The following is a 13,450-nucleotide window of genomic DNA, read 5'->3' as shown; positions in this document are numbered from 1 at the left end:
TCCTGCTTCCGGAGAAGAGGACCAGTCCAAGTGAACCTACAAGGTGTCATATGGAATTGCTGCCACGTGATGCCCATGTTCATGCTGGAAAGCAATAAACAGAATAATCATGTCACATCAATTACATTGCATGGAAACCAACTAACCGGTCTCTGTGCCAGCCTTGACTGTCGGGGAAGGAAGTGATGGGACATCCTTACACTGTACACCAGCCCAAGAGATCAATTCCCAGATATCTGGGTGCTGTCTCCAAAACAATTGCAAACCTCCTTCTTTGACATGTATAAAGTAAGACTGCAAGTTCATTGCAAAAGTTGCCACCTTTCCTTTCTAAACACATACAGGGTCCAAGTCACAAGGCCCAAATTGATATCTAGAGCCTCTGTGTACCATCCCAGCATAATCATCAAAAGAAAACAATACAAAAAGCAACACAATATAGTGCAGAGATGAACACGGAGAGCTGTGCTACAACTTCTCCTATCGACCCCAATTCTTCCCTGAAGCAACAGGGTATGAATTATCTTACCTAAATGGCATTTTGGGTAGATTGGAAGACTTGCATGTGCTAACAGAGGCACCCGTGTCATTAGACCACCCTATATATGCTCTCTTTAGATGAAGTGGAACTAGAAATCATGTAGATGCACAGGTACACCTGTTTTTCAACTTTTCATAAGCATTGCCACTCTTTCACTGTTCCCACTCTCAGAGTGTCAGCCAGTGGAAACCAAAAAATGACATATTTTTGGCCAAGAGGTATTATTAAGAGGTCAGACTTCCTTTGTTCCACCTCAGACCCTCCTGCGATGATGTGTGGTGCAACCCCACGTCTATCACTGGAAAATATTTTTAGGCAGTTCTTTCATTTCCACTTAAAAACAAATTAGTCAAAAAACAGGTGTCGGCCAGACCTTGACACTGTTGATGCAGACACTGTGGATAGTTAGAACTGCTGAGCATCTGAAGAAACCATCATCAGAGGGAAACATCATGGAAACAGACTTGGAAACAGGCTGCAAGCAGCACACAGAAGTGCCTCGGATTTCAAAGAAAGAAGGAGTGGGAACACAATCAGTACTAGAAGCAGCTGAACCAACAGATTAACACTCACAAATTTTCTTTCTTCAGCAAGTACTCCCAAGAATGTTGTTCAACCAGTAAAGGAATAAAAGCAAAAAAGTTTTAAACATGTTGCTAAAACTAACATATTTTTTGGCTCAAGCATCATTATTTTGACTCAGAAATGCCTCTGAAATGCTTTATATAAACATCTAATTATGGTGCTTCTTGTTGCTCTCTCCTCCAGTAGGATTTTTCTCAAAAAGCAGGACCAATATAACATGAGAGATGTAATCTTGTGCAGGACATGAGGCTAAGCTGCAGCACTGACAGTGCACTGCAGTCGTAATTCCGATTTGAATTTTTTAATTGAGATTCAGAGTTTTGAAATCAAAACTTTGCTACTAAATAAATGAACTTCATGGCAGGGACACTTCCTCCAGATATCATTTCTTTCAGGTAAAATTTGGTACTGAATGGGAAGCTACCAAAAGGCTATAGCTCAGTATGATAGCAAGGACAAGGTCAGCTGACTAGCATGGGATGTTACTCTTTTGTTGGATTTGGAGAGCCTGAAAACCAGAAAGCGTTCTGCAATATGAGTGAGGTTAAACATATCCCAAAGTCTCACTTACAGGAAACACCTAGCATCGATAATCCATAGGAGGTTTCTGTAGATTATGTACACATAAATTAAAATAGATACCTGTAGAGGTTCTTTGGTTTTTCTATTGTGGGAATGGAAGAGTTATGCAAAGGAAATAGCATGGAAATAGTAAGGCACATCATTATAGCTAAGTAACAAAACTAGGGTAGGGTCATCTCATTCCCTCACATGATGGCTTGCAGCAGCCAATATGAAAGTAAGGACATCAATGTTGATGAGTTAATTTGGTAAGAAAAATTCCATAACATATAGGAATAACTCAGTGGAAGCAAGAGTGTTTACACTAAATGGGTCTTCGTGCGCCTGCGAATTCAACCCAAAATCCTTAAATGTCAATCACCATTTTGTGAACTGAATTTTAGACCTACAGGGCATAACATGCAGGTGAAGATTATGGTTTGATTGTTTTGGTTTATCTGCTAAGGAAGGAGCTCATTCAGCTTGGATTAAAAGCTTACATTGCAGCAATGGTTCATCCTGACATGAATACTGTGACAAATGCATTGCCAACATGCGCTTTGCTTGAGCCAAGTCCTCACATTTTATTCGTCTTTTCTACAAAGACATCACCATCAGCTTCTTTCACATAAAAGTAAGCCACAGATAAACACACAGCCTCCAGACTCTCTTTTATCACAAGACTGTAGCTAATCCTGTTTTCACAGTGAAATTAAACAAGCTCATATTCTGGCTGGAGTCCTACAGGACTCCCAACTAATCTAGCAGTCTACAGAACTTTCCTGCAAGTAAGAATGATGAAAGCAATAAGAATAGATATGTATATGATTTACAACAAACACTGATACCCAAGACCCCTTTTGTCTTGTTTTCATTCTGGAACTGAAATGGAACTCTTTAAAAAAGAGTAGTAAATATTGGTCCTGAACAAACAGGAGAAGGAAAATACCTTTTCCAGGCAGACATCCAAGAAGACTGCCAATTGAATAGCAGAATACAATGTAAACAAGCACCAACACCACCATTTGTGAGTGAATCTAACTTTTAACCTTCACTGGCCACTACTGCCGCACTACTTTACTGGCTCCTGCTGAGGATACAGTCATACAAAGTGCCTGGGACAGAAGCTATAGTCTCACATGGACACTCTCACATGTCCTTTTAGCAATGTGGACTATCACAGCCATGTTACATCTAGCCTCTCTACTTTACATTGGCCTCCCACATAATAGCAAACCACATCTCTGTTCTTGGTCCTTATCTACAAGGTAATCAATGTCCTTGGTTCCGCAAAAAGGTTGCCTGAAGCTCTTCTCTGAAGACCATTCGTGATAAAGGTCCTCAAACTCCATGGAAATGGAGCCTGTGGGTAAGGCTTTCCCTGGCACTTTTCTGAGTTTTCAGAATAAACTTCTATGAGGTCTAAGACATAGCACAGGCCTTATCACATTGTGCCTTTAGTGCCTTTAGTGTACAGCTCATATCAGCAGCACACTTCATCCCATCTAGATGCGTGTGAAAGATAGCACAGATGCATAAAACAAAACAGGTCTCTGCTCAGAGAGTACGGGAAAGAATGAATCACTGATTACAGATATCAGTCACACTGCTTAATGCATAACTGGATGCAGAGCAGATATGGCTGTTTTGATGAAACCAGAACAGCCAGGATAGAATTAGAACAGATCCTGCATGTTCATTAACAGCAGATAAGAAAATCTACCGGAATCAAAGAACAAAAACGCACTTAAATGTATTTTTCACAATAAAATACCAAAGATGAGAAGTTGTAGCTGCTTCTCCTCATCAAAGGAACACCTTGAAAATCCTGAAGCAAGTCCTGCAATAAGTAAATGTCTCTATCAATATTCATATTGTTTACGAACTTCTTTGAATGTCCTACAAAACCATTAATAGTCCTAAAAGCACAGATCTGCTGGTATTCAATTTGCGGTTAATGTTCAGTGTCAAGCAAAGGATATTTTGGTCTTTAACTCAATACATCTTTGTAAGAAGGATATAGAGTAAAATACGGTCCTTATCAAGGATGATCGAAAATGCCAAGGTACAATAACTTTTAAAAAGATGTGGGAGATGGTAAGCATGGAAAAAGGCAATGTTCAGCTTAGTTTTGTAAGTGGTGAGAAGGTGTTATATAGCTCAGCCCAAAGAAATCTGTAAATAAAGAAAGCCTATTCGGGAATCAAACCATATACTTCATCGTCATTATCTGTTGACAACTGCTGAAGTTGCTTGATTACGTTTGAAAGAAATTGCAGGCTAGTCTTCTGCTGTGATATTTACCAGCACAGCACCTCATGAAATGTCTCAGCTCTTGCAGAAACATCCATCCAGGTCTGCTGGAACTTTCCAAGTACAAACTAGAAAGTGATGCCCTCAGCAGAGTCTGCCACTGCCTTTTAACTCTGCAAGCCAAATGGCAGAGGAGTGAAGGTTCATGAATTGCTGCATGGATCTCTGTCCTCTGAAAGCACCATGTGGTTCTACATTGCTGCCGATGTCACCTACTCATTCCAGCCTCTCTTCTCCACCCAAGCTTCTCCCTTGTTCATTGCCATTGCCTCCACCCTTTTCAAACCTGTTTTAAAACAGGTTTTGGCATTTTTAAAAAAAGTTATAAAACATTTTATAACCTATTTCAACCACTTGTTAGGTAGAAGCCTCCTCTACACAAGAAAATAATGCAGCCTACTAGGAACACATAGTACCATCACAAAAGGCTTTCAAGATCATGTCTGTTCAGTGAAGGACTACAGCTGCAATACCACCTGTGTGGTACAGTATTAGAGCATGGTAGCTGCCCTCACCTTTGCCTTTGAGACAGAGATGAGCCTAACATTTACCTAAGGTTGTTCACTACTTTTACCGGTCCTTGAGCCAGTAATAATTTCTTCCTCTTAATGCCTCTGTGGGGTGTCTAATGCCCTTGCTGGCTTCCTTTCTTTAGGGATGAGGAACTAGGGTTTTAAGGAAACTCATTTTCTCCAAGGTTACACCAAGAGTTTGGAGGAAAGTCATGGGGCAACATTGCACATAGTACCTCTAACCACCAGAACAGCTTTCTCTTCTTGCACACAGTACACAGAAGCCAGCATGGTTGCAAGAAGACGCATGTGTACCTACATATAAACCATTGATATCTAAGCAGTAGAGTTATAATTATTTCCACAGCTGTAAGGAGGTGCCCTGACCAAGATCCCTAAAGAAATAACATATTAATGAACTCCTTGATTATACATAGCATTGCCCTTTTTAGTGGCAACTTACAACACTATGAAGGAACAGCACAAGCTTTTCATCTCCACACTTCTTACTACATATACAATAGGATAGAATTGTATACAATATACACTATGGTCTATACAATACACTCCATCACAGATTTTCTGCCAACAATACATTATAGACTTGAGAAAGGGAAAAAGCTCAAAACTAGACTAGAGAATACAAAATGGGTGATCTGAGCGAAACTACATCTTTACGTGTATTTAGATGGTAGCAATGAACTGAGGAAGAGTGGGAGAAGAGCTGGGTAACATAAGCGAATAAAACCAAACAGATGATGGAACGGAAAGGAGCAGAGATTGTTAGCAGCTGCAACTGTGAAGCTGATTCACATCATATTCATTGAGATTACCCATTAATTTGCTACTCACATTATTAACTGTGGTTATGACTTTGTTATTATAAACATCATTCAGGACCAGGGCTCCATTTTGACAGGTATCTTAGTAATTATGCAATTAGCTTTTGATCTTGATCTAACCAGCTTACAATTACGGTAAGAAAAGCCCCGCTTCAGGATATGACATCACAGGGAGGAGCTTCTGTTGGTTAACAACTGCTTTTATACCTGTTTGTTTCATTTTCTCAATCAGTGAGGAAACCCTTGTTTACAGGCCTTGTTGTAACTTGGCGGGTATCCACGTAGCTGCTTCTCTGTCCTCACGTAGATTCCTATGGCCAAGCATTTGTCCTGGGCTGCTTTTAGGATTTCTCAGAAGTCAGTAACCACATCCATTTTGACAGGGAAGTGATTTCACCCTAAAAGCAAACGTGCCATTAGCACTGGCCAGTGCAGGCAGCTGCCTGCTGGCACTGCCCCTGCTGCCTGCCTGCCTCCTTTGCTGCTTCTCCCTCACATCACTGCTGCAGGCGGTGGAAAAGAAGTATACACAGCTCGTTGTGTGCATGTCTCCAATCAGTCCTTTTTGCACACCATATTTTCCCTTGGAGAACATGGCAATGAAAGGGAATTCATTATTACGATGGTGTTACACAGGATTTAGGTGATATAAGGAAAAAAATTAGTAATGCCATTTTCCAACTTTTAAAATCAATGGCAAGTGTAGCATTGGGAGTTTGCTATAAAATTACAAAGCAGCAAGGCCCAGATTTAACAAGACAGATGTAACAGTCTAGCCAAACTTAAAGGTGAGTCTAAGGTGTTTATCTGATGAGAATGCTGTTTGAGATTAGCTTGTCAAACTAAAAAAAAAAAAAAAAAAAAAAAAAAAAAGAAAAAAAAAGTTGCTGCAGGCTATTCCAGCTTTCTGGAGCCTTGGAATTTACTAAATACAAAGTAGGGCAAGCCACTATTTTAAAAGACTTTTTTTGTTTGTTTCCTAAGGGAATATTTCTGTGAAGTACACATATGTAAAAAATGTTACTTTATATTTTACTCATAGCCCGTGAAACAAACAGATTTCCCTCCTATAAGTGCCAGTTTGCAGCATGGAAGATATTTATTTTCCCTCCTGGAAGACTGGTGAACTCTGCCACCAAGAAAAGGGCTGCACTAAACCAAATTTGCCAGATGTGTGAGGTGGCTCATGCCCAGCTGTCACTGCAGTGGCAGCCTCTGAGAATCAGACTCTGACTCCAGCAAAACACTGATGACTCTTTGCGAGTCTTTGCAGTTTGAATTATTTCTGTGCCATCTTTCAGCTCTCGGTCCCTCATCTCTGTCTCTCCTAATTTTAAGTTGTACAGAAGTAGTGACTAAAACAAATAACTGTGAATGGGAAACACAACTGATTCTTCTCCAAAAATATATTTTGAGCAAAATATATTCCAAATATTTACAAATATTTGAATAAATATACAAATTACATGACAAATACGTTCCCACCAAAAACATTATTTAAAAAAAAAAATTTTTGAGCAAAGACTCATTTTAGGCAAGTAAATATCTACAGAAATGTGGATATGTGGGTCTAATTAGTTATGTTTGCTTTCTTCTTAAATCATGGTTGGTACATTCAAGCAACTCTATTCATGTGCAATTATATGCATAGATTAGGATTCCTCAATTTGCTTTCAAAGTCTCCACTTGTGTCGCTGCCCATAAATATACTTCAGCCTGAACCACTCTGAACCTGGTATAGACTACAAAATGAACATTGCTGTACATGCCAATACCTCTCTCTTCCTTTTAATGCGTGCTTTTGGATCTCTTTCTCTGAGGACTTCTCTCATTGTTTAGCTACTAAAGCTCTGTGCACAACATTTTTGTCAAGAATGGAAGAGCCACCATGTAAATCTTCCTACTACGCTCTCATGCTGTTTTTCTAATCCAATTAATGCTTTTTTAACAGAGTCTCATTTCTTGTGATGTGTACCACACCACCTGGCATGGATCCACTAACAAAATTAATTGCTCTGAGAGAGCACAGAAGTACAGTGCAGGCAAAGTTTCACTGGCTCTCTGCTGTGCCACAGGCAACTTGCTCCTGATTCTCAGGGGGAAATAAATCATGGTGCTCTGTTGCACAATGAGGGAAGGCAACTGGAATGGGGAATGGATGAGACTGCTCCTCTCAGATCCTGGCACCTTGCACTGTTTCTTTTGGCTCTTGTCAGCAAAGACCTTCCTCCACATCTGGCTTTGGAAACAAATCCCCAGTGATATAGCTTCATACCTGCAATCAGGCAGTCAAACTTCTGCTCAAAATGAAGATAAAGGATGAAGACTAATAAAAGATAAAGAGCAAAGATAAATAACTATGGATTTCTGGAAGTTCTTTGCTCCTTAAGAACATAAAGGCTGCCCTTTCCAATCATTGTAAAATGCTGAGAAAGAAATAAACATCCCTTATTTTAATGCCAAAGACAGATTATCAGGTTATCAATTCTGTAGGTGGTTATCTTGATGCAATTGGCTTTCAGGGCAATGTAGGCATTCCACTTGGCTGGTATTGTTTGTGCCAGAGAATAGTTCAGCTGAGGTTAAAAAGACAGAGACAGAACCGAACCATCCTTTCGTTCTTCTCTGGAAATGTGCTGTTTTCAAGAAAAGGCAATATTCCTGTGCGAGGCTCAACAGTAGAAAAGCAAGAATTTAATACTAATCTCTACAGAGGCAAATACTCTTGCTGAGTTCACTTGGTCTTACTTAATATTAAAAGGTACATACATATTCACTTCCTTTCCATTGTATTCCTGCCTCGTTCTTTCTCTCTGAAGCAGATATTTGAGTTGGCCGTCAGCTCTCTTTCTCATACCTAAGTAACCACTGAGATTCTCTCTCTTTCCTTCCAGTTCCACCCATTCTACCAAATCCCCAGAAACATTTCAATAGTCCTGGTTTCGCCTTGTAAGCCTGATATTTCAAATACATTTCAGTAAACACCTAACAGAAAGAAAAAAAAAAAAAGAAAATGGTTCTGTTTGGTTTAGTTTGTTTTTAAACAAATAAAAATTCAGAAGTGCCTGTATGTATTTCTACTGTCTGCAAAAAACAAACAGGTACAGAAGATGATACTAAAGCTCCATGTTACCCCACAGGCTCTGGCAGCCACTTGACATCAGTGCTGGTGCTTTCGTAAAGAAGCAGAGGTGCAGCCTGCATTGCAGCACAGCAAAAATTGAAAATGAGAATTAACAACTAAGATTTTTCATCAAAACTGGCTCTGAAGCTTGTTAGCTGTTAAGATACTTTACAGGATACCACAGTAGACCTTTGATATTTCCATTAATAGTAACATTCTGTAAACTGAAAGACATTGTTTATACAAAAGTGTATTCTAAGAACAGTCCAAATCCAAATATGCATCAATATTTGAAACCATGGTGACGCTTTGTTTACAGATACAAGTTGCATTGCTTGCTCATACTCTCTGTTTTCAGAACTGAACTACGGAATCGCAAGGAAAGATAGGGATACTCACACAGATCTGCCTTTCTCAGATTTCTCATTCTTATGATTTTTACAGAGAGTGAGCAGCACGGGCATTCTTCACTCTGCAGGAAAATGACAAAGTTATTACCTGCATAAATATTAACTTGTTTATGCTTCATAAAACATGCCCTCCCATAAGTGCATGTTGCTATTTCCAAAGCCATGCAGCAAAATTCGAACATGAACTACTCACACTGCTTTGGAAATTAAAAACATGTCTATATAGAGTTAAAAAAAAAAAAGAGAGAGAAAAAGATAAAATATTCCTCTGTCTATGTAGACTATTGACAGGAGAAATAACAGTAGAGTGCATAGCACAATAAAATGGTTTAAAATAAAATTAGTGCTTACATTATATGACAGAATATTTTAATTTAAAGTAAATCTTCATCAATAATTAAGCTGGAAAAATAAGCTAGCAGAGAATGAGTGGGCATGAGAAACCCCTCTGTTAAACATCTGTAGGAAAAAAAAAAAATCAGTCCTCTTGAACAATTGAACTTTCACATGGAAAACAGATGATTTTATTTAGTAAAATTTCCAACTTCCCTTTTAAAATCTTTATCAGGAACTGCTTCCAGAAATGGTGGAGAATGAATACATGAAAGGCTGTGAGTTGTTCAGCTATTGTGGTCAGAAAGAAGAGAATGAGGGGATACCAAATACTATTAGGAAACAGAAACAATCCATGGTAAAACACATAATCATGATGCTGCAGTTTTCAATGTCTTAGTTATGTTCAAGAGAATCATGATCCCGAAGGAAAATGAAACTGTTCGGGTCGGCACCACCAGCACAAATGCAGCAGAATCTCCACAAAAGAAACAACTTAGGAAGAGATGTTAACAAAACTTCACCACCCAAACCAGATGATGGATATTTGCAAAAAGGACCATCAGCTGAAACATCAAGCACAGAAGGAAAGACAAATAACTAGACACAACTCAAACAAATTATTAATTATTGCAGATTTTATTACCTGAAAGTTTAGCTGTTGCTTCACTGGAAGTCATTACCTAACCGCTCTCCGCTCTCTGCTAGCAGAATGACTCCATTAAATCCTTCAGGGGGATTTTGTCACTCCCTTTCTTTTTCCAGTTAGGAACTGAGCCAGCTGAGAAGTTGGATGCAAACTGCCTTATCACTCTTGAGTTATGATACGCTGACCTTGGTCTGTATTTTATGTCTCACTCCAAAACAGAAGAGCATGTTTTAATGTCTTCCATCTGGATTCCAGTTCTCATTGGAAAAATTGTCCTGCCTCCCCGTCACCAAGAAGCCTCTGCTTTTATTCATGAGGCTGCTTCAGTGGTTAAGGGCAAGGGGATGAGGAGAAAGGACAGTCCCATTCCTGGCTTTGTACACAAAGTTTCTGCACAAAGACCATTGCCAGACTCTGTACTTTACTCTCCCTCTTTTCAAAAGGATGAACCAGTAGACCTGAGGAGAGGGCAGAGGATGTGACTCTCTGAAGCCCAACAGACAGTTTTAGGGCTTTCCCTGCCTGGTTATGTTCCAGAAAAAAAAAAAAAAAGGCAAAGCAATAATGAAAAAAAAAAAATCTCAGAGATTATGGACAAAGGCAGATCACACAAATGGCAAACTAGGACCATCCTTCTCTCCATGATTAATGACTGGTTTAGTCAGCGTCTTTCCTGTGTACACCACTACCAGGCAGCTCATAGCACAGCTACATGGGCACCGCTTGTGACAATACTCATCACTGGCAGATGCTGGGCTGTGGAAGAGCCCGATTTACGTAATACTTTTATCAAACCACACATTCAGCTCAAATCCATAGCAAGCTCCTTTGAGGCACCTCAAACTGCTTCCCAGCCTCCATGTGGATCACTCACTGCAGCTGAACTTCCCTCCACCACCAAAAGGGCTTCCACAAGGCAGCCAATATCATCAACACTATCGGTCAGCATGACATAAATAAGTAAATACGTACATGAATTTGGACTAACAGTTCCCAAGTCCTCTTCTAGGCATCAGAATCCCAGTCACAAACCCACCTTAGGTCATCTTCAGCTTCTGGTGAATTATGGTCTGAATTTCCTCAGTCTTACCTCATGAGCACTCCAGTATGATCCCATCGTGCTCCCAGCTGCACACAAGTCTGATACGGCTGTCACTTCAGCATTAGAGGCAACAGCTGGCAGTGACTCACAGAGTACCTCTGCAGACTTTAAGGAGGCACCTGCTGAGGAGCAAGTGGCTTATCCATGCCCCACCTTCCTCACTGCCTGAAAGGGAAAGTATGAGGAGAGAAGGGTAGGGATATTTGATAGCAAAACAACAGATGTATGTGTTGAGAGAAGGCTGTACACACCAAGGTGCCAAGAGTTATTAGCTATTGAAGATAAGGGAGTGATAACACACAGCACTTTTGCATGGATACATATGACCTGGCAGCCTAAGCAATGCACAAATCAGAGAAGATAATAGCAGCCACTTATAGGCTGGAGGAAAACAAAGCTCTACAGCATCCCAATCAACAACCAAAATTATTGTGGACAAAATAGCTTCAAAAGGCCTTATATTTCAACAAAATGTTATTTATTTTCCTTTTCTTGGAGGTAGGGGAAGTTGAGTAGCTTGCTGGTAGACGTTTCCCCACTTCCATTAATATACTTATCAGGTGGATATACTTTTTCCTTGTTTCAGAAACCTCCCACAAACACAAAACTTCTAAGTAAACCAAGACAAAAATAAAAAAGTCTCTTCCAAATTAGGATGTACATTGATTCATCTTAAATTCTAACATCAGGCTGTTTTAAACATAATACAGTGTTACCAAATTATGATATAAAAATGACACACACCTTTTCCATTTTCTGGAAGAAAATTGCAGCAGCAGATATGCAGGTGCATACCTCTCGCACAGGTCTAGCTGCTAATATGCCCAAATGACTAATATGAAATGACCGCTTAACAACTTCAGGAGGCGACGCTGTACGTTCACAGTACTCCAGAGGGTGGTGGAGCAGTGGAACAGGCTCCCCAGGGAGGCAGCCACAGTCCCAAGCCTGACAGTATTTGAGAAGAGACTGGACAATGCCCTCAGACACGTGGTGTGAATTGTGGAGTTGTCATATGCAGGGACAGGAGTTGGACTCGATGATCGTTGTGGGTCCCTTCCAACTCAGGACATTCTATGATTCTACTCATGACCTGTCTTCCCCTTCTACACACACATACGAGGAAAATGCACAATAAAGAGTGTCAGTTCTGGACTTACAACTTTTCACTGAGTGAAAATTTCTTTTGCCATCAACAATTTTAGGATTAGGAATCTATCCTCAATACTCTTCTGATTGAAGATGTGAGGTGACACAAGATAACCTTCCCATTAACATTGTATATGGCAAAGACAGACCCTGAATCAGGCAAACAACCTTGGCTCTTTGGCCCAAAACTGAGAAAACTTTTCTGAAAGTTGCTAAATTTGGACAGTTTTTTTAACTTCTGCAGAGGCTGAACTAATGTTTCCTGATCCATTCCCCTAGGAAAGTCTGGCTTGGGCTGAAAGGCTGTGGTAGCACCAAGACTATTGAAGATGATGTCTGCCCACAGGGGAAAAAAAAAGAAAAACAAAACAAAACACTCAACAAAACACTAACTAAACAACACTAAGGAGTGTCTAGTTGAGGTAGAGAAAGAGTAGAAAATGGCTCGCTGCCCTGAAAACAGCTGAGAAACAGCTGCTTCTTGAGTAATTCCAGGAAAGAAAAAAGGTGGCCTGATCTCCAGGCCTCTATCACCCTGTGTACCCAAGGGGAACTCTTACTGGAGTTTCCTCCACAGTAAGAGCTGCAGAGCATGGCGCTGGAGGGAGCCTGTCCCAGACACTGGCCCTCAAGTGCCTCTGTTAGAAGACGACCTAGTTGTTGTCCTAGCACAGGCAAGATGGGACAAGATGTCTAGTGTGAACGTACAGCAAAATGGAGAACCTGGTAAACCAAAACTTTGTGCCAGTGTCTGACAAACTTCTATTTCTGGTTTGGTTCAGATTATCTGAGATTTTAGGATGCATCGCAAATTCTGACAAGGGACATGCAGAACGTGGAGCAGGCTGCAGGATGGCTCCTCAGAGAACTGTTTCCCTTGTTTCACAAATACATGTTTTCTGACTGGTCTCAGGCTGGAGAAAACAGAAAAGAGCAGATGCGCACCACGTACTATCAAAAAGTCCGCAGATTAAGTCAAGCAGAGTATCTAATCCTGACCAAAAAAATCCCCAAACAGGGCCAGCAGCTGAAGAGTGGGACTGAAACAGAATACCTCAGGGAGCCTACAGACTTTCCAAAGCTGATGCAATACCTAGATCTTTGCAATAACAGGAGGACTCTGATAAACATGATGACATCCTCCCTGGCAGACATTAAGGATTCAGTCACAATGCCCATTTTGACAGTTCTGGTGCCTTATTTTAAGGTTATCAGTGGCTTCTCAGATGAAAGAGTGGACAGAATTTTAGAAGATAAGGTTGAAATTGTCTATGTACCTTGTTGGGAAATTTGTGGAGAGAAAAGACTCTTCTATAGCTCTTGCCTACT

The 13,450-nt window shown here is 40.3% G+C and overlaps 1 protein-coding gene across 2 annotated transcripts in view; it reads right to left on the bottom strand.

Moving 5' to 3' along the window:
* Positions 1-11,033, bottom strand: part of LOC135989932 (cytosolic phospholipase A2 epsilon-like) — a 34,403-nt gene extending 23,370 nt beyond the window's left edge. For both annotated transcript variants that reach the window (XM_065637061.1, XM_065637062.1), the window contains exons 1-2: positions 10,961-11,033; positions 8,878-8,950 (exon numbers count right to left, since the gene is read on the bottom strand). In XM_065637061.1, the coding sequence (XP_065493133.1) occupies positions 8,878-8,950; positions 10,961-10,987 (100 nt within the window). In that variant the 5' untranslated portion in view covers positions 10,988-11,033. The remainder of the gene's footprint in view (positions 1-8,877; positions 8,951-10,960) is intronic.
* Between the last annotated feature and the right edge of the window lie 2,417 nt (positions 11,034-13,450).

The sequence above is a fragment of the Caloenas nicobarica genome, chromosome 5, assembly GCF_036013445.1.
Source record: "Caloenas nicobarica isolate bCalNic1 chromosome 5, bCalNic1.hap1, whole genome shotgun sequence".
Classification (NCBI taxonomy): domain Eukaryota; kingdom Metazoa; phylum Chordata; class Aves; order Columbiformes; family Columbidae; genus Caloenas; species Caloenas nicobarica.
This window is presented reverse-complemented; position numbering and strand designations above follow the sequence as displayed.